Here is a 21717-nt window from a genome sequence, read left to right on the forward strand (position 1 = left end):
TATGGGCTGTCCCGTGAATCCACTGGATGAAATAGCAGAAGAACATTTCCTCAGGAGAGTGAGGAAAATTCTCAGGGATGATTCACACCCTGGCCAGCACTTTCTTGATCTCCTGCCCTCAGGCAGAAGATATAGAAGCATGATTAGTCGCACCAACAGGGTAAGAACAGCTTCTATCTGTGGACTGTTAGGCTGCTGAATGAAAAGATAACAACAGGGCAACTAACTTTCGGGTTTGGTGGGTGTGTGTCAGTAAACGAGGGGAATTAAGACTAAGAGAGCTGAGTGGGGGGTGCTCATTTAATCTCACTGTATACAAGTTGTACAAGTGACAATAAAGTATTTCAATTTATTTCAATTTCAATATATGGTGATTATGAGCGCTGTCATGCTTTGTGAATTTTATAAGATGACTTTTCTTGTGGTTGTGCTGTATAGCCTTTTTTAAAAGTTGTTTTGCTAATAGTGTTTTACAGAAAGTGGTTGTTTTACTGAGGATTTGTAATTGTTTTACTGAGGATTTGTTAATTATTTTATATGATTTGTGGTGTTCTGTTTTCTTGCTTATTGTTTTAAAGCCACTTTGTGACTCGTTTGAGTGAAAAGAAGCACAGAAATATAATGAATGAAAATGAATAAAATGAATACCACTTGCTGGGAACCACAGGAGGTGGCATGGAGTGCTGCGGTGCTCATGTCTGACTTGCAGGCTTCCAATGGACTGTGGACTAGATGGACCATTGGTGTAACCCAGAAGGCTTGTCTTACATTCTAGATAGATGTCATGGGACAGCCATAGATGCATAGATGCATAGATGCAGTGGTACCTCCAGTTGCGGGCGGGAGCCGTTCCAGAGCTCTGGTCAGATCCCAAGGTTTCCACAACTTGCACATGGTGAAAGACCACTTCTGCACATGTGTGCGGTGCAGTAGAGCTCTTCTGCGCATGCGCACACAGCAAAACACTTCCAGGGGTGCCACTTTCACAACCCGAAATTTATGTTACCCAAGGGTAACGTAAACAGAGGTGCTAACGTAAATGTAGGTGCTACTTTAATTTGTCAGCAGTACTTGTTAGTGAGACTGCTTCAAGTCACATGAGCTGGATATCAGAATGAATGTTTGGCCAGCCACTTCAGGGATATTTTTGCTTTCACGCATATGAGATCTTTTGAGCAGCATAAGTTTCATCTTGGGAAAGTCTGGGCTTGGGCTGTACAGCTGTGTAAGGAATTCTTCGTTATTGCCAATGAGATTTTGAATGACTCTTGTAATTTCTCCCCAAGGATTCTAGAACTTCAGCAGAATGGACACATGGACCTACTGAAGCATAAGTGGTGGCCAAAGAATGGCCAGTGTGACCTGTACTCCTCCGTGGACCCTAAATATAAAGGAGGAGCTTTGGACATAAAGAGCTTTGCAGGTGTATTTTGCATACTGGCTGCTGGGATTGTTCTCTCCTGTTTAATTGCAATGTTGGAAACATGGTGGAATAAAAGAAAAGGCTCGCGGGTTCCTTCAAAAGAGGTATGAGACCCTTCCATTTCATCATAGCACTAGAGGTGAGAAGGAAAATGTGTATTCTGAAATGTTTTACTATAGCCTTCTAGTAGTATATCCCTCTTAATCGCCAACATGTGGGGGGAAATTGCCTGCGGGCCAGAAGTTCCTCACCACTGATCTAAAAGAACTGTTTTTTCATTTTTTGTAATGGGGGAGAGAGCCAAAGGCTACTTTATGTGTGCTTGGATATGCCCAGTGGGGTTTGTTTTACTTCTACCCCTTTGGATAGCAGACCTCAATATCATACCTCAAATGGCTTCTGAAACCCCTTCAATTTCAAAAGAAGTTTTCAATTTGGAAGGAGAGGCTGCTATTGGGAAACACCAGCCCCAGGGCCACCTTGGCCATAAGGTGGTTTCATTGTATCCAAGCCACTGGGTTCAAATTTGGTTCTTGTTACCAGCCCTTGGTGATTTTAATCATTGCAAGAAAAAAAATTCTCATTTGCTTTCATATTCTTAACACCGTCTAAGGGCCACTTCACAATTACATATTCGGATGTACACCTGAACTGTTTTAAGTGTACATCTAAAAATGTAACATGCAAATGCAGTGAACATGTGTTGGCAGACACATGTATCATCCAGGTACACTAATCAGTGAACTGTATTGGCTGCTGCTCCTTATTGAGCGCACTAGGTGTGGCAAACCCAAGTTTGTTTCTGCATAAAGTGTGGAATGGCCCTAATAGGCATTCATTTGCTTTGCAAAGGTCCATCTGTGCATCTCACTCAAAAGAATGGTGTGCATCTATAAACCTCACCATCATCTAAGAATCAAATGTAAACTAGAGCTTGATTAACCAGCACTGAAATGTTTAAGTCTATTTCCTAGCCTGTTTGGGTGTAGTGTCTCTCCACTTTTGAATCATTCTTTTTAGGGAGGCTTGACATTTATCAAGGCACATGTGTGTTTGTGCTTTCAAGTAAGAGTACAGAAAAATGGAGAATCTAGCAGCACCAGCAAGCATAGGGTCTGATTAATCACTCTACTATTTAGAAGGAACTTGACCATTATCCTTGTGACTTACTTCTGAATAAAAAGGGGAGGACCATTTAGGTATTTCAGATGTTGCAACATTTCAGCTTGGGTGTGGTTGCAAGTAAACACTTGCTGTAAAGTGGTCCCTTGGTCCTTTATATCATGATTTGCTGGCTTGCAACTTGAGTCTTAAAAGAGTTCACATTATACAGTGAAGTTTTATGTAAACTAGAACTTCACGTGGAAATTTGTGCTGAATATCCCCTCTATCCAAGGTACAGGGTTCATTCAGTGCTACAACAGTTATGAACCAATGTTAACAATCATTTTATCATCCATTCAGTCCACTGGCTGAAGGGCAATGAGAAGGGCAGCAGAACCCAAAATTGGAAGTCATATTGGGCTGCTGCCTTGTGCTCCAGAATGCAAGCTTCTTCTTTTTTTAAAAAAATGTACTGAAAATTTGCCTTATGGTTGTGAATATAACTTTCCAGCTGTGAACCAAAATAACCCACGCAGTCATGTCTGCTTGTGTCTGCAGACAGCCTTAAACAATAGCTCTGAGAGAAGTGTGACCTGTCCCCATTAATCTCAATGGGATGTAAACTCTGAAGCCTGGTGATAATTTAAATGTCTGCATTGTTGAATATTTCACTGTTGATCAAGGCACACGTGAAAGAAGAGGAGCAATCATTTTATGGAGCTATGCACAAACCATCCTGTGAGTGGTGTCTCATTTTGATGTCTTGAGAGGGTGGAGTGTGGGTCATGGGGTGGCGTTTGGGCAAATATCACCCCTAAGTCTTTCCCCTTGTTTTCATTCTGACATCAGCTGAGATAATGTATCATTCTGTAATGTCACAGACTCAGCAGTGACACTTAAGAAAATCACAAAATACCAAATTTGAATAAAATGAAGGACAGACCCTATCAAGTACGGGAATATAATGTTAGAAATTAGTATTCAGGCATCATACAAACCAAGGGGAGATAGCATGGTGCCCAATGTTCAGAGATGGTGGGAGTTGTAATCCACAACATCTGGAGGCCACCATGTTGTCTACTCCTAGCATAAACAGTGATGTCTCTGAGCTCAATAGGATGTCTGGAGCTCATAGGTACCACTTCAGTTGAGCCATTCTTAGGATGTAATAGAATCAGAAGCCTAGTCAGGGAGTCCATGCCCTAGTACTGATTTAATGCCACAATTGTCGTTGACTGTGTGCAAATGGTCTCTCAAAATTCTCCATCCTATTTGTGGGCAGAGAAATTGGGGCGGGGGGGGGGCTATTTCACTGTATTTTTCAAGAGGCAAGAAGAACTTCTCCAAAAGTTTCTTGGGGATGGGTCTCCCCATTAGCAAAACCAGTAGCACAGCTTATTTTCTTCTTTGTTGCTACCACTGCAAGAAACCACGGCACCAGCTGTCTTGCCAGTCTAGCCATCATTTTGCATCACCCACAATGCCCCTGACCTAGTGTCAGTCCAGCACATTAGTACAGGGCACCGTGGGGAGGGCAGCAGGCATTTAGAAACAAATGGGTTTTTGCATTGCTTGCCCATAGATCAAATGAAACGAATAGGCAATGTTGAGTCACCTTTATATTAAAATGGCCCACTTTCTAGCTTCCATCACAACATTCAAATCGGGTAGTTGTAGGGAGGGAGGGTGTTCTTAGCAACACTTGTGAAAATGCTACAGGTCCAACATTGAAACTACAATTAAAAATGAAGATGGCAATATTCTAATTTTATACAATTTGCTTAACTGGACCATTATTTGGACTGTTTTCCTCTTACCTGCTTCTGGTCTTAGCTTATGGCTGTTCTGCATTTTACAGGGCAGCCTTCCCCGACCTGATGCCCTTCAGATGTTGTCAGACTGCAGCTCCCATCTATTACTAGCCAGCATGGTCGATGGTCAGTGATAAAGGGAACTGTAATCCAAAACATCTAGAGGGCATGAGACTGAGTAGGCTGTCATAGAGTAACTTCTTTTAAGGCAGATCTCTTATCACTTATCAGACTTAGAGCCTATCTTACTTTGTTACCTCTATCACTATTGCTGCTAAGTCTTGAGACATCTCTGCCATCACAGAATGATACATGTTGAGACATCAGTAATGGCCAAAATAAAAAAGTGGATTTCACCATGACTAGTGTAAGTATTGAGAGTGTCACTGTAAATTTATTTCTATGCTGAAAGATTAACAGCGTGGCAAAGGATGAAGGGGATCTTCAGTGCATATTTCCAGACGAAATACAATTTTGGAGTCAAAATCTGGTCAGTCTTGAGTTAATTCATCTGTTGTTGGACCAACTAATTGTTTTAAATGTTGCAAGCTTTCAAACATAGGCCCACATTTCTTGTACTAGTGCAGTGTGGTTCCCACCAAGACAAGAATTGTATGGCTGCCATATTGTATGGCATGTTGTTTGTGTGAAGTGGACCCCTTGTGATGCAGGCTAATTTTAAATATGTTGATGCAGCACACACAAAGAGACTGGAAATGAAGGGTTGCACTTATGTGGTTAATACTGGCCTGACCCACATTTGATACTGCTACACACAAGCAGCATACCACATGGTACGGCACTCATATGATTTATCGTCATCGGAAGACCAGCCACATTGATAATGCATCAACCACATTCTTTTTCACATATGGAAATTCAGAACAAAATAGTACAAATATGTACTGCTATATATTCAGACTGACAGTTACACGATGATGGGATTTTTATACTCTTAACGAAAAGGTGGTGAATATAGGTGAATCACACATGAAGGTTCCAATGCATACTAGGAGTTCAATCTTCTCAAATTATCTCACCAAAGGGGCAATCTCCTATGTACAGATGCCTGCACATACAGGAGCTCCATGCACACAACACTGCGCACATGAGGCTCTAAATTTGTAAATGAATTAGTATGTGCAGTTAGGTTTCCCCTGGATAAATACATGGAGGATCTGGTTTCTTTAAGTTTAACCACTTCAAAAATGTGGTAGGAAGTGGGGAAACAATGCAGCTAGTGAAAAAATAGTAACCAAAGAATAAGGCATGCCCCGCCCCTGGTGCTACTCACCTGAAGTGTGTAGAAAAGTGTGTAGAAAGAGACTGTGGAACTATGCTTCTGGTTCTGATTGTACATGGCTTCTTCTCTGCCATCCACACTAATATTACCATGGATGTCTGAGGCAGGGAAACCTTTATGAATGCACACACCTTTACAATCAGGGCTCTTGGATCCAGAGAACCCTACATGTCTTGAGGCAAGGGGATCCATGCATAATAATGGATGAACCAGAGCCCTGGCCCCATATTACCTTTCTCCATCCTTTGCCCATTTGAGCAAGTAACACAGAAGGGGGCTTTTGGTTTTCACCTTTCTGAAAAAGGTTATATTAGCAAAGCTGAATATTAATTTGGAAAGCGCACACAGTACAGAGTCAATACGTGTTCAGTGCATATTATTTATAATTACTGCATCTTTCTGTTTACTTTTCTACATGTTACTAGTCAGTGATTAGTAGAGTTAACATACAGGTGTTTATACTGAATTTTGCAGGGATTTTGCAGAAATTTTTGCTTTGAAAACAAAACAAGGAAAAATATGAGCAAGTCATCATATTTTAAAGTAACTTCAGTGGAGTCACTGCAGTCCTGCTTTTGGCCAAGTGAATAACAGAATCTCTGGCATATTGACTACCAGAAAATATTAAATAGGGTAACATGTTGTTTCTTCCAAAGTATTCAATTAAGCATATACATGTACTAAATAAGCACTAAATAAATATTTAGTACTGCTGGTACTAAATAAGCATGTTCTGCTACTAAATGAACCAACTACTATAATTAGGCATCTATCATTACTTACAAAAATATTAAATCAAAAATTCGTTTTAACATAAGTCACATTTTATTTCAAAATATAAGAGCTTTTCCATTTAAATTAGAGCTCAGGAACTTGTGGCCTTCCAGGTGTTGTTGGACTACGGTTCCCATCATGCCTGACCATTGACCATGCTGGTTGGAGCTTATGGAAACAGGAATCAAACAACCTCCAGAGGGCCACAGGTTTCCCATCCCTACTGAAAATTCAGCAAAAAACACCAATAGGTGCTGCTTTGAGTTGTTGTTATTCAGACAACACGATTCAAAGGAGCAGCAAACTAGAGCACAGCAGGCAAAGATCTTGCTAGTTTGTTCCAGTCAATATGTGAAATTCAGCATGTGATCTCAAGGGCTCACAATTTTTCCTTATTTCTCCATGACCATTCTACACAAAGCACACAGTACTTCCTGTCTCTAATATTCTTTTGTGCAGTTCCCCCCTCCACAATTTCCCCATGATCTTTGTCTCCATTTCCCTGTATTTTTTCCTGTACTGTTTGCCTTGTGTCTCTTGCACTCAGCCTTTCACTCCACCCTAAACAGAACACGGCCTTGAGGGAAATTACATGGACCACGCAAATGTGAAATTAAAACACAGTGATTACACACATAATCCTGGTCATGCTGAAAGGCCCTAAGAGGAAGAACAGGGGCAAGCCTACTGCTAGTGATACTTGGGATACCTCCAGGTATCAGCTTTCCCAGAGACCCCGTTATACGCAGGCAATAACCCACAGAAGAGATACCTCTTATTGTGGTGGTTTAGATCTGCCACTGCTGGCTGTTTGATTGTTACTGCACATTTAAACTACCCTGTTTCCCCGAAAGTAAGACATCCCCCGAAAATAAGACCTCCCTGATAATAAAGCCTCCCTCGAACATAAGGCCTCCCCAGAATATAAGGCCCCCAAAGCTACCGTAAGGCGTTTGACTCCTCTGGACCGTCACGCAGCTCACTGATTGGCCACAGCACAGCCAGAGCTGTTCAGGCAGTGTGAGGTCTCTTTAAATCAGAGAGCCCACACTGCCGCCAGAACAAGCTGCCACCTGCTGCTCGCTCTGCCCTGACGGCGTCTAGCTGACTCACAATTAGACAATAAATGTGTACCGTATTCTTCCTCATGGAAAAATAAGACATCCCCTGAAAATAAGACCTAGCGCATCTTTGGGAGCAAAAATTAATATATGACACTGTCTAATTTGGGGAAAACAGGGTAGCAGCAATCAGCACAGTTAACATCTAGCTTGCAGATAGCTGCCATACACGTCAACATTCTAGTCACCTACAAAAGCAAAACAGTCATTGAAGAAAACCAAATGGGTCATGCCGAACTCTGCTGTTCTGCTAGCGGAGCACACTTCCACTTGTGCAACAGAACTTTCCCCTAGAGTCCTCTGCACACCCTTAAAATCTGCTCCAGGGGGCTGGAAGACCCTCTGGAGAATATTTTGAGGGCACTCAAGGAGAGGAAATGAAGGGAAACTCCATCATGGGTGTAGCCAGGGGACAGCTGCGCCCCCCAGATCAAATAAAACAATAGAAATACTGAACTAACTGATCAATCACATCGGTTCTGCCCCCTCTAACAAAGTCCTGCCCTCACTAACAGATATCCTGGCTACACCCATGCACCCCATTGCATGAGTGGAACTTTCCTCGTGCAGCACTGGATGCGACCCAAAATATGGAAATGCTCCATAAAAATTCACAGAAGCTTTATGATGATGAAATCCAAAAAAATGAAGAAGAAAAAAGAATTAGCAGGCTTGGTATTTTCAAAGTAGAGTCGTATTCCATTTAACACCTAGAAGGAATGTCTGGCTGTATTGAAGATCTTAGGCCAAGCTACTGGCAACTCCATCAACCTTACTCATGTTTATTCTAAAACATATCTTCCACCAAACCAGCTTACGAACTGGCTCTCATTAAGTCAAACAGGGTGGAAGATGTGTTGCCAAAGCTATTTTCTACAAATCCACATTTGTTTGTGGATATGCCATATTAGAAGTTATGTGTGGGATTCAGCTAACCAGCCTCAACAGCAGAAGCCCTGCACAAGGAGTTCAGCTCACGCAATGGGGCTTTCCCTGCTCTACACACACACACACACACACACACAGAGAGAGAGAGAGAGAGAGAGAGAGAGAGATATTCCTGCCCCCCTCAAAACTGACTCAAGGTGGGGGGTGGGGAAACCTCCAGAACAGCTCATCAAAGTGGAGTGTGAGAAGAGTGGGATTGTTCCATCAGGATGATTGGAAGAACACAGCATTGAATTCCACCCAATATACTGTATTTTTTGCTCCATAAGACACACTTTTTCCATCCTAAAAAGTAAGGGGAAATGTGTGTGCATCTAATAATAATAATAATAATAATAATAATAAATTTTATTTATATCCCGCCCTCCCCAGCTGAAGCCGGGCTCAGGGCGGCTAACAACAATCAAATTATGGAGCGAATGAAGGCGGGAGGCAGGCGGGAAAAGCCCACAAGAGCCGCACGCTCTTTAAAGGGTGCATGGCTCTTGGGGGCTTTCCCAGAGGAGAGAGAAGGGACTGATTGGCCATGTATTTATATTCCTGAAATATCTAAACTTCTAGCTGATAAATTTAAGTCTCTCATATTTAATAAAGCTACTGAGAATTCTATGGAATGTAAAGAAAGATGGAGAAAAAGTATGAGATTCTGGTTTTCTACAGACATAAATTTTGTTGCTGACATTTCCAAATTTTCATTTAATTTATAGATATTTTTTTCTTGGTGGGGGAACAAGCTTGATTGCAAAGATAGCTATAATTCTGTTGAACATTTCTATTGCATCAAAGCTAAAAATTCCCAAGAGAATGAGAACAGTGATTCAGTTCTTTAGAGTATCTAAGCACTGAAAAGATTACGATGCCCCAGCCATATGTAATTCAAAATAAAAACAATACTTTTAAGTTGTAAAATAAAATTCTATTTTTCAAAATGGCACAAAATTTGCATGTGTTCTGAAACATATATGCATGTATGTCATGTGCAACACATGACAGTGTGTGGTTTCCTCACGTTGTTTCTATCTGCATTAGGATGACACCTCCTGGTTGAGGTGGGATAAGTAATAAAAAGAGGACAGTAAAATGAGTAAAGAATTTGGAGCGAAGTGTAAGGAAGTCTAACAAAGTTCTGATTTTCCCCACGATGACTACTTCAACACTCCAATGTTTTTTTTTTTGGGGGGGGAATATTTAACATCGAATCATTTCAAAAAAATAGTCTCTTTTGGAGTGGGGTGCCCCTATTTTGCTGTGCCCTAAGCATGTGGTTAGGGACGTGGGTGGCGCTGTGGGTTAAACCACAGAGCCCAGAACTTGCTGATCAGAAGGTCAGCAGTTCAAATCCCCACGACGGGGTGAGCTCCCGTTGCTCGGTCCCTGCTCCTGCCAACCTAGCAGTTCAAAAGCACGTCAAAGTGCAAGTAGATAAATAGGTACCGCTCCGGTGGGAAGGTAAACGGCGTTTCCGTGCACTGCTCTGGTTCACCAGAAGCGGCTTAGCCATGTTGGCCACATGACCCGGAAGCTGTACACAGGCTCCCTCGGCCAATAAAGCGAGAAGAGCGCCACAACCCCAGAGTCGGTCACAACTGGACCTAATGGTCAGGGGTCCCTTTACCTTTATTTTTAAGCATGCAGTTAGTCTGCCTATTGGGTAATCCAGCACCACCAGTACCAATAACTTATTCTGAGCCAATCTGTTTTTGACCCTAAGCTTGGTTGCTGTTATTTTTGTGGATCAATAGCTAAATACCCATCACAGTAATGGATGGGAAGCTAAGGGTGATTGGATGGACATGGGCCTTGTGATGTCAGATAGCAGCACTGCTTAGAACTCATGTCCTCTCACTTCCAATATCTTCCCAGAGCCGGCAAAGAGTTGAAAGGAGTCAGAGGTAATTGCCTAAACTGTCATACTATAGCACTGCCCTTCCAACGTGAAACAAAAGAGTACATCACACTGAAACTGCAATGTGTGGTCTACAGCCAGCAGCTCTCACAATCTTCTCCAGTCATTCAACACTTCACTGTGCTTCATCTTCATTACACTAAAGTCATTCTTATCCATGTAACATTGGTCTAAATCATGACTATCCTACTTCCAAATCCTCATCTTCCAACAAGCATTTCTCTGCAGCATCTGCAGCCAGATGTTCAAGAGGCTAAATTGTAAAGATGAACGCTTTGGAAAGGGAGAGTGCACTTGTATGCCATCCAAATCACACAAACTCACCCTGTAAGAAAGATTTACCACAGATTATTTGCATTCTGCCTTGGCGGTTGTAAAGGCAGGCACCATTTTTGCCAGTTTTGCTTAAACCAGTTAGATGATTCAGCAAAGGACTTGTTGAGCCTCTCTTATTTTTAACTGATGTGCAGCAAGCCTAGTTTTCTTTATTTGAATAGTTCTGATTATTATTCCGTGGAAAATCTTTCTGGGTGTTTTTTTTTTTTTTTTTTGTCTAGAAAAAGGTGGCAATGAGTGATTTGTTGTTGTTGTTTTTCCTCTTTTTGCCTTCCAGGATGACAAGGAAATTGATCTGGAACATCTCCATAGACGTGTGAACAGCCTCTGCACAGATGACGAGAGCCCCCATAAACAGTTTTCCACCTCATCTATAGACTTGACTCCCCTGGACATTGATACTTTGCCCACGCGTCAAGCACTAGAGCAGATCAGTGACTTCAGGAACACTCATATCACTACCACAACCTTCATACCAGAACAGATCCAGACACTTAGTCGTACGCTTTCAGCTAAAGCTGCTTCTGGATTCTCTTTTGGCAGTGTGCCTGAACACCGAACTGGCCCTTTCAGGCACAGGGCTCCGAATGGGGGCTTTTTCAGAAGTCCCATCAAAACGATGTCCTCAATTCCCTATCAACCAACTCCAACCTTAGGGCTCAACATCGGTAACGACCCAGACCGAGGCACCTCCATATAAAGCTTCAGACATTGTTTTGTCACTATTTCTTTCTAGGACTCCCTTTGCAAGGAGCAGCTGTGATATTTGTGGGACTAACATGGATGTAACTTTTTAAAAAGAAATCAGGAGTATTAGTAACAACTCACTATCTTTCCCCTCCTCTTTTTCGCTTTCTCTCTACTTGAGGCCATGGTTTTCAGTCCAGCTCCTCTAGAGTAGCTCCATTAGCTCAACTGGTGTGTCTCTGGAATAAGCGCTTTCTAGAATGTATTATGGCCCCAACTCTGTAAACCATCAAATCAACTCATTCTGGCCAGTGGGATTACTCTGAAGTAACTTCAACTGAGCCACCATTAAAAAAACCAACAGGTCTGCCACTTCCCTAACATTCTACTAGTACAGCATTTCATAAACTTGAAGACAAGGAAACGGACACTGAGCCTGTATCAAATATATGGGGTTATTTCACTGAAAGACCTTTGTATTGTTTCGCCTTTGAGTTTTTATACAATTGCAATAACTTCAGTCTTTTCTCTGTGTTCTGCTGCATCCATTCCAGTGCTTCACTGCTGTTCTGTGTCCTGTTAACTGTGGACCAAAGGCAAACCTTGCAGTATTTACAGTTGGGGGCGGGGTGGTGAGAGAAAGGAGAAAGAGAAGGGAGAGACCATTGAGGCCACCTAATATGAGAATGCAATTTTGTAGGATTTCAAGAAGCCATTGCTATGCCAGTAAAGACTACAGTTAAATCTCCTTTCTGCACTGCAACAGTGCATATGACCTTTATGTGATTGTACAGTGTTTCGAAGGTTTTCTTTTCCTTATGTACAGTAAACTGTATCATATGGCAGAATCCTCTGTTCTGTTAAATAAATTAGTAGCTCATACATAGATATATATATACACATATACCTTGGTATATGTATATATATATGTACTCATGTATATATCTAATTAAACGGAAGCTGATGCTATTGCAATTTGTCTAATAAAGCTTTAGTTTAAAAAAAGTGTTGTATACTGGAAAGATGTACAGGACAGGGGGTTTTCCGCAAAGAAAAGGAAGGGTGGTTTAATGTTATTTGCATTGTTTGATATTTAATGTCTTTTATTTTATTAGAACATCCAGGGCAATGTAACATTTGCACCTAGATGTGTAACTCATTCATTTAGGTTTTTGCATTGGCTATTCAGCTGTGTTTAAGGGTAACCTTAACCATCTATTACTTTGGAATTCCTTTTGACAAAATGGGAAAAACTGGTAGGTAAAAACACACACACATATACATCGAGGGACAGCTGATTTTTAGTTCCCAAGGGCTTGAAAAACAGATCATGGAAGGTTAATAAATGCTCTTCGAAATCAATGCTATCCATCATTGTGGTGTGGTGTGAGAGTTTGAGGACGGCAGCAGTCGAGAAATATTGGTGTGGCCTTAATTGCAATCCTGTGTTACTCCAAGAATATAAAGGAGAGGGGAGGAAAACAAAAGAATGATTTCTTGTTTAAATCTTTATTACATATTCAATTATAGATGTATTTTTGACGTGAGTGCCAATTGTATAGAACGATAAACTGATGACGGCGAAAACAGTGCCTCCTTTGGCACGGCGGCATTTTTGAAGCTAACACTCTTACCTGTTTAGATCTGTAAAATGAGCTTTCAGTTGTAATCCTTAAAAACTAAAATGCGATTAAGTAGAAAGCGAGCCAACTTATCCCGTGTTTTATTTTTAATTTGTTTTAATACTTATTTTAATCTAACTCCATTATGTGACTAGGCCTTGATTATAGGAAGCAACTTAGGTGATCTGCTTTAGGAGAAATTTCAAGATATATTCTTCAAATCTATTCTATTTTGATGCTTAATTCTGTTCTGGGAAAGCATCTTGTACTGTCACTGTTTTTTGTATGAAATCTTCATAATATTGTCTACTGTGTAAGGCAGAACAATTTTCTTATCATGCAAAAGGCCATTTTGTTTCTAGGGTACAAGTGTTTAAAAGCATGCACAACTTGTTTCCCCTTGTAACATTCATGAGCTCCTACACAACTGACTTTTTCGAAGAAGAAGAAGAAGGAGGAGGAGGAGGAGGAGGAGGAGGAGGACGACGACAGCAAGAAATTTCTTTACAACAAACTAGAGGGATATACCAGATGTTGCAGTGATTTTAGTGATAAACCAATTATTTCAATGTGTTGCCTATTATACTGATACACAAAACACATTTTGGAGGCCTCAGTTACAAGTGGCAGAGCTTTCTGTGTATAATTTGTCTAAAGAATTTGTCTAATAAAATTGTTTTCTAAACTTGCCTCTCTGCTTGTTTCGACTACCCTGTATGCGAGAAGAAACCACAGCCACCAAGCATACCCTCTGCAAGGTCCCAGTGCATGTTTACCTGGAGCCAGGTAGGGGGTGGAGCCAGCTGTTAGCTTATCAAATGCATGGCTCCAGTCCGTTGTTTGCCAAGGCAACACAAATGCAATGCCAATGAATTATTTGCAGGGTAAGCTTAACAGGTGTGGAGAGAAGGAGGTACTCAATGCCTTACACCACCTGTTGGTTATTCCACTAAAAATTCCTGCTCTCTGAGACTGATTTACTTTTCAGCAGAGTCAGTTTTAGAGTAGTGCAACCAGTGCAGCTGTACTAGGCACCATGCTGTTGGGAGCACCCAAAATGGGGCATGAGAGATGGGGGGGGGCACCAAATTTTAGTATTGCCTAGGACGCCACTGAAATTTGAGAGTCCAAAGTCCGCCACTTGTTTTCAGGTTCACTTCCAGTTTCAAAGCTCAGGGAGATTTGCGATTTGCAGCCCTCTGATCCTCTCCCACAAATGCATTCCAACCTCTATAGTAGAATTGCAAAGCTTGAAAACCCCACGTTTCCCAAGTTACCTTGCCTAGTTTGGCCCTAATCATATTAAAATAGAAGGAAATGGTTTCCGATTCCATCCCTTTTGTGCAGTAGGACTTTCCCGTTGGACTTGCACTATTTCTGGTGAATGGATCCAGCGAATTCTTAGCTTGCTGTATTGTGAACTTCCTTATTTCTGGGGATAGCTACAGGGTAAAATGCTTTATTAATATTTAATAAAGAATGTTTTTATATTAATAATAATAAACAAACCATGTCTTTTAATACCTTGTTATTTTTAATTAAAGCCAATAAGCTGTGCTCTCAACTGGGTTAGTTACCAACAAAATACTTGTGGTAAAATAAAATCTTCATGAGACGATCCATTAAACCAGTAACTCTTGCATTATGTGTGGCGAGAAGGGTTGGGATGTGCCATGAAAAATCAGGCTGCCCTGTTGAATACCACCATTGTTCAATACCTACTGGAGTAGAGAGGTGCTATAAAAATAAAAATAATCTCTCCCCCCTCCTCCATTTTCTGCCAATATGGATAGTGTCAGCACCCCAGCAGACAGAGCAAGGGCGCATTGCAATTCCCTGATCCAGCATGCGCTAGAAGTGGAATGCCCAGAATCATCTCATAATAATAGCATTACAGTAGTATCTCAGGTTAAGTACTTAATTTGTTCCGGAGGTCTGTACTTAACCTGAAACTGTTCTTAACCTGAAGCACCACTTTAGCTAATGGGGCCTCCCGCTGCTGCCACACCACCCGAGCACGATTTCTGTTCTCATCCTGAAGCAAAGTTCTTAACCTGAAGCACTATTTCTGGGTTAGTGGAGTCTGTAACCTGAAGTGTATGTAACCTGAAGCGTATGTAACCCGAGGTACCACTGTAGTAGTAGTTCTAGGTTGATTGATTTATATATCATTTTTCAGCCCAAAGGTCCTTAAGTGGTGAACGGTATATTAATACAACAAAAGAGACAAGGTAAGTTCAATAACATGCAATGAAACAGGATAGCAAAATCACAGCATAAGAGGAGAAGAATGAAACAAACTCTTCCCAAACTAAAGGAGGGTTTTTCCTGACCTACCAGAGCAAGAAACCTGAACAACGAGATAGACTAAAAAAAAAAAGGCTACCCAAACTAGAATAACTGAGAGTAGAGAAACAACAACCCGATTCTAACTACTCAAGTGTTCAGGGTGAACAAGCAAAACAAACTTTTTGCATACAGAACAGATTTGTTGTGGGTTTTGAAATAAATAAATCAGAGCACATCCAATATTAATAGCTGCCACAAAAGGAGGAAATCCAACACTTGGGGCTACCATGAATCAGCTGGTGTGTGTCTCTTGTGCGTGACTAATGGTGTTTCGGCTAACATTTCCATGAGCCCATGATGACTTGAAGCAGGAAAATGGCAGCAGTTTCAGAACATCAGCAGAGTGACTTCAGTTCAAGTGTTCACATGCTGCCCAAGCTAGAAGACCAAGAAAGAACGCCAGTGTTACTGTAGCCCCTAGTCTTTGATTCAATGTTCAGATGCAGCAGTTGTGGTGATTGAGGACTTTTGCTTGGGTCAGAGTGGATTTTCCCCTTGCCCCTGCTCCTTTCCTAGGGAAAACACACTCTTCAGTGCAGCAGTCCAGAGAAAATCCAAATTGCCGTTTCTTCCTGCTGAGTGCGAAAGAGCAGCTTTCCCTGGGGGAAAGCAGTGGGACAAGAGGAAGTGTCGATGAGCATCTAATTTGCATAGGGAAGGTGTTGCCTGTTCTTCCCTGAACTGGATTAAGCAGCTGATCTATAGTACTAGGCTACTGTTCAGCCTTGGACATTAACGAAAGCAAAACTGACTAACCAGCAGGCCTCCAGATGATGAACTCCAACTCAGCATCGGAAAGCAAGGCCAATGGTCAGGGTAAATGGGAGTTGCACTCCCAACAACATGTGGAAGCCCACTGGCCCCCACCCTTGAACTAAATGAGTTAACGGTGCAATCCTTTGCATGCCTACTCAGAAGTAATTCCCACTGAGTTCAGTGGTACTTGCTCCAATGTAAATGTGTTTGAAACCTAAAACTGGCTTAAAGCCAAGCAATCTATCTTAACTGACTGTAGATCAGGTTGCTTATTCAGTAGCAAAACACTCTACCCAAGAGAATTGTTTCCTTTAAAGTAAAACTGTTTGGACTTTGTTTGTTTGTATTATCTTGCTTTTCTGTTATGTTAACTGTATCAGAGTTGCGTTCTTTCGCAGAAAAGTGGGAGAAAAATAAGCTTAAGCAAAACTACTTTAAATCAAACGCAACAGTGGTTGTGTGCAAGGCTGGACTGCGTTGCTCGGCTGCCACCACAGAAAGGCCTTCCAAGAGAGAGAATAAGTTTCAAAGGAATGAAACATGGAGGTGGGAGATTGGCAAGATGGGGCAAGGCAGGGTCTGTTGTGGTACAGCTGCCCAGCATATTTTTCAAATCAGTGCAGACATAAATCAGTACAGTGGTACCTCGGGTTAAGTACTTAATTCGTTCCAGAGGTCTGTTCTTAACCTGAAACTGTTCTTAACCTGAAACACCACTTTAGCTAATGGGGCCTCCTGCTGCTGCCGCGCCGCCAGAGCACGATTTCTGTTCTTATCCTGAAGCAAAGTTCTTAACCCGAGGTAATATTTCTGGGTTAGTGGAGTCTGTAACCTGAAGCGTATGTAACCTGAAGCGTATGTAACCTGAGGTACCACTGTAATACCATTAAAAGGTAAAGGTACCCCTGCCCATACGGGCCAGTCTTGACAGACTCTGGGGTTGTGCGCCCATCTCACTTAAGAGGCCAGGGGCCAGCGCTGTCCGGAGACACTTCCGGGTCACGTGGCCAGCGTGACAAAGCTGCTCTGGCGAGCCAGAGTCGCACACGGAAACGCCGTTTACCTTCCCGCTGGTAAGCGGTCCCTATTTATCTACTTGCACCCGGAGGTGCTTTCGAACTGCTAGGTTGGCAGGCGCTGGGACCGAGCAGCGGGAGCACACTCCGCCGCAGGGATTCGAACCGCCGACCTTTCGATCAGCAAGTCCTAGGTGCTGAGGCTTTAACCCACAGCGCCACCTGCGTCCCTGTAATACCATTAGCACAGCCCTAATTCTCTTAAGTGCATACATACATACATACATACATACACACACGAATCATTTATTACTCAGTACCTGATGACTCACAGCTAAATGTGTGAACAGACTACCGTACATAGGAAGGGAGGGCATGTTTGGGACTGCAGTGATATGTGTGGTACGTGACCTGTGATTGCTCTTTAGCACTTGCAAGTTGCCATTTGAGGCTGCAGCCATTAAATGTGAACGTATATGTGTGAACAAGCTTAGGGGGTGGCAACAGGAGAGCAGAAGCAGTTGCAGAAAAAACCAATGTCCTTCTATTCTGTGCAGGAAAAACAACAACAGCAATATCCTTTATTCCCAATGCACTCCAGATAGACTTTTTCTGCTTTTGCTAGTGTGTATTTTTAAGTGGACTGAGCAGATCCATTACCTGGATTTCAGAGAAGGCGGTCAGGTTTGATACATTACTTAGCTATATTCCCTTGATAAAGAGTTTGCCTAGAATTATGTGAGGAATAAAGGATACTTTTGCTGCTCAGGTGCTGTGCTTTCCCCCCCTAAATATCTCTTGCATGTTTAATCCCCCTTGTTGTTTTGATGCATACAATTAGCCCTACATCTTCCCTACAAACAGAGAGGGGACTGCACAAACTGTGAATAGAACAACAAGCCCTGCAGTGTTCATGGGTGCTATAAGGATATTGTTGCATGCCCCCCCCAATCTCCAAATAGTGTGAGATTCCAGAAGTTCCTTTTGGAAATGAGGCACAGCAGAGACTCTGGTGTCTTAGAATCTTAGAGTTGGAAGGGACCAAAGGGTCATCTAGTCCAACCCCCTGCAATGCAGAAATCTCAGCTGAAGCATCCATGACAGACGGCCATCCAACCTCTGCTTATAAACCTCCAAGGAAGGAGAGTCCTCTTGTGGCAGTCTGTTCCGCTTCAGCCTTTCTCAACCTGTGGGTCCCCAGATGTTGTTGAACTACAACTCCCATCACCCCTAGCTAGCAAGGCCAGAGCTCAGGGATGATGGGAGCTGTAGTCCAACAACATCTGGGACCCACAGGTTGAGAACCGCTGCACTATATGATATACAGTTTCTTTACACATGTCTACAGCCTGAGCCTACTATGGAGAGGTTCACAGCATTAACACCCAAAAATGGTCTTGTTTCTCCCAAAGCCACAGCTGTGGATTCAAACAGAAATCAACCATTGTGCTTGGACCCTCTTCTCCAGCTTGCCTTTACCAGCTTGCAACCTTTATTCCTCTAGGTCACAGCCAACCCTAAAGACTGTAATTCAAACTCCAGCTTTGTCTTCTAACTCACTCTGAGATGGAGGAGGGGCCCCACCCATCTTGTGACTGATGGACCTCAGTGGGCCATGGGAAAGAAAGTGAGCACAGCTCCATGAGCACAGCAGAGACCAAAAAGTAACCAATTAATGAAACCAGTTGTTTGTACCAGTTGATGAGCTGTTACCATTGGTTACAATCAATGTCCACATGAAACATAATTTATAGAAAGCAAACCAAAAGATGTATGATTTCTCTTTGGATCTTTCAAGAAACAGGAGGGTGAGGTAGAGGGAATCCTTAACAAAGATGTTTGCAATCTGCTGCATCTTCTGCAGCCAGTAGGTGGCACTTCAGCACTATGCTTACCAGCTTTCAATTTTAAATAAGTTTCTAAATCTCTGGTTATCAGCACAGAGCACTTCCAGACTGCCACTATTTTACAAGCAGGATTCAGTTGCTTCTCAGCAGATTCAGGTTGTGCAGTTAAAGTGGATCTGGCATCCTGGAACAACATACCCACTTCCAGAAAAATCACCCTTACTTTTTGCAGTAAGGAAAGTAAATGTGGGAAATTGTACTGGAAAGTGTGGGGTGACAATTCCTTTGAAATGGTATTGTTTAGCTTCCTCACAAATCGAATCAGAATGAAGGCACAATAAACCGTCAATGTCATATAACCTTCCCACAGTCTTTGTGCAAACAAATCAAGATGAATGCCTAACACATAGGCCATATAGAAGCAACCTGCGTTTCCAAATGTTTCTTTGTGAAAAGTGGTGTGAACTCACAAAGGTAGTTTCACAGTGCATTGCATCCTTCCCTTCCATAAGTTATCGACTGCATTAGAAAACATGTAGATTGATGATGCTCACTAAGTTACAATATTTTAATTAGACGGAGAAGGGACTTACTATGAAGTGATGTAAAAAAGTGTATTGGGCAGCAGAATTCAGATATGGGTACCATTTCTGTCTGCAACATTGCTTTGTTAAATAGGCCCAGAAAGTGGTCAGAAAGAACATGATACAGTGTTAAAGCTAAGCTCATTCTGATAAGTCAATGAAGCCTCATGAGCTTTCCAAAAGAAGAGTGTTGCATTAGCATTGAGGTATAATAATCATATTTGGTATTTATGATACATCATCATCATTACAAAAGCACAGCTACTTTGTGTGCTTTGCAGATTGCAGAGTCTGTTTTCCACTGAGTGTGACAATGTTTAAATCTACAAGAGTGGGGAATTCGTGGCCCTGGAAACGTTGGTCTCCAATTGGTCAATAATCAGTGAAGTTGAGAGAGGATGTTCAGAAACATTAGGAAAAGCTAGAGATTTCCCATCCCTGGTTTAAGAGGAACACCGTGGAATCCTAAGCATGTATGCTCAGGAGTAAGAAACCAGGTTCCTAAGGTCTGGTCACTTAGTAAGCTTGCATAGGATTTCAGCCTTAATCTTGACCCAAACACCAATTCAAACTGAATTATCAATTCTCTAAGTCTAATATTTTAATTAGTAAAATGGGATAGTCTGATGCTCAAACCTTTTTTACCCAAGATATATGATTTTGAGGTGGGATTAGACACATTCATGGAGAATGCATCTATCAGTAGCCATTAGCTATCAGGGTCAAATGGAACAGGCATTGTTTTGAGGCAGTATACTGCTGAATACCAGTTGTGCTAAGAGGAGAGTGACAGCAGGGAAGGAATAGTTAAACGGGTTTTGGGGGTTGGGCAATCATTCTGGATTATACCTGTGGGTCCCTTCCAAACCTGTGATCCGGTGTATGTGGGGCTAGAATATGTGGAACCTGCTGAACAAGCCAGATTTGTTTCTTTGTAAGATAATGGCCTGAGCTGACCAGTTAGGCACTACGTTTACATGTCCAACGAGGTTTCACTGTTGCCATAGAAACAAATGAGTGGGCCTTTTCCCATCTCACCTGGCTGGATGCTGCATCATCCTAGGACGGAGAATAACAGGCCAAGAGGGGGCTGAGAGCATGTAAGTTTTGGCTGGTGCTAGAAGCTGGCAACACAAAGGCTGACCTTGCTATGTGCTGGACCCAGGGGTTAGATATTTGGGGTCTTCTAATGGGAGCCTAATAAGGAGCCAAGATCTGTTGAAATGTTAATACTCTGAGCTCCCCCAACCCATGTTCAAGTTGTACATATGTGTAAATAAAACCATATATCCTAAAGACACCATAGTCTCCACTGACCTTCAATCAAAGGAAACTAAACTCTGGATAGGCCCAGGCATTCCTAAAGCCTCTTGCTGCTTGGAGATTGGGGTATATACAGCAATGCCCTGCCTTTGGGTTTCTCAGAAACATCCAGCCATAGTGGAAAGCAGAATTCTGGATTTGCTGGAACTTCAGTCTATCAAAGACTCATCTGATCTAGAAATTCCCTTCACTGATCCCAAATATGTAGCAGCGATTATGTAAGCAAGTTAAACTTAGGCACTCTATGCATGCTTAGGGGGTCCTTAAAAAATAAAAATAACCTACCAGTATGTGCAGAAAGATAATGCATGCTATCGTGCTTGAAAATTCCAGCAAGGGGAGGGCGGCTCTGTTTCAAAGCTGTGGCTTGAAATCATGTCCTCGATGCAGTGACTGTGAAAAGAGAGAGAGAGAGAGACCTCAATGCCAATGTAGCTTTGATAGGGTAGTAACATCTGACAAGTCCTTTAGTGCAATCTACTTAAAGAATAAAGTTGCCAGCTCAAGTAGATTTCAGAATTGCAGCAATAGGTTTCTCTCCTCCTTTTGCAACTTTTCCTTTTGGCAGTGAGCCTGAGAAGGCATTTTCACTGGGGGGAGGGATTCCACTGAAATCAATGGGATTTACAAGCAGGCGTGTTTATAGGGTTGCCACCGTTTAACTTAGTAAATTATGGACACTCCAGCTGTTCATTGTGTTGACAGGGTGTGAGGGGGAGGAAGCAAAGCAGAACCTCAAGGGATTTGTTGAAGCTCTTGTAAATCAAGTGTTGTTGTTGTTATTATTATTCTCATTCATAAATAGGA

The 21717-nt window shown here is 42.1% G+C and overlaps 1 protein-coding gene and 1 long non-coding RNA gene across 8 annotated transcripts in view; one reads left to right on the forward strand and one right to left on the reverse strand.

The window, feature by feature from the left end:
- Positions 1–13720, forward strand: part of GRID2 (glutamate ionotropic receptor delta type subunit 2) — an 847936-nt gene extending 834216 nt beyond the window's left edge. The window contains exons 15-17 of one of the 7 annotated variants that reach the window (XR_013842448.1): positions 1287–1527; positions 3086–3265; positions 11004–11053. Coding sequence is in view for 5 of the 7 variants with exons in the window: in XM_079990761.1 (XP_079846887.1) it covers positions 1287–1527; positions 4751–4828; positions 11004–11426 (742 nt within the window). In the remaining 2 variants the exon portion in view is untranslated. Of the gene's footprint in view, positions 1–1286; positions 1563–3085; positions 3266–4750; positions 4829–11003 lie in introns of those variants that run through there. The other 6 variants (XR_013842449.1, XM_079990761.1, XM_079990764.1 and 3 more) reach the window with 6 other exon arrangements.
- Positions 1–21717, reverse strand: part of LOC307224488 — a 491711-nt gene that overhangs the window by 457594 nt on the left and 12400 nt on the right. The gene's annotated exons all lie outside the window — the stretch shown is intronic.

The sequence above is a fragment of the Podarcis cretensis genome, assembly GCF_951804945.1.
Source record: "Podarcis cretensis genome assembly, chromosome: 9".
Taxonomy (NCBI): domain Eukaryota; kingdom Metazoa; phylum Chordata; class Lepidosauria; order Squamata; family Lacertidae; genus Podarcis; species Podarcis cretensis.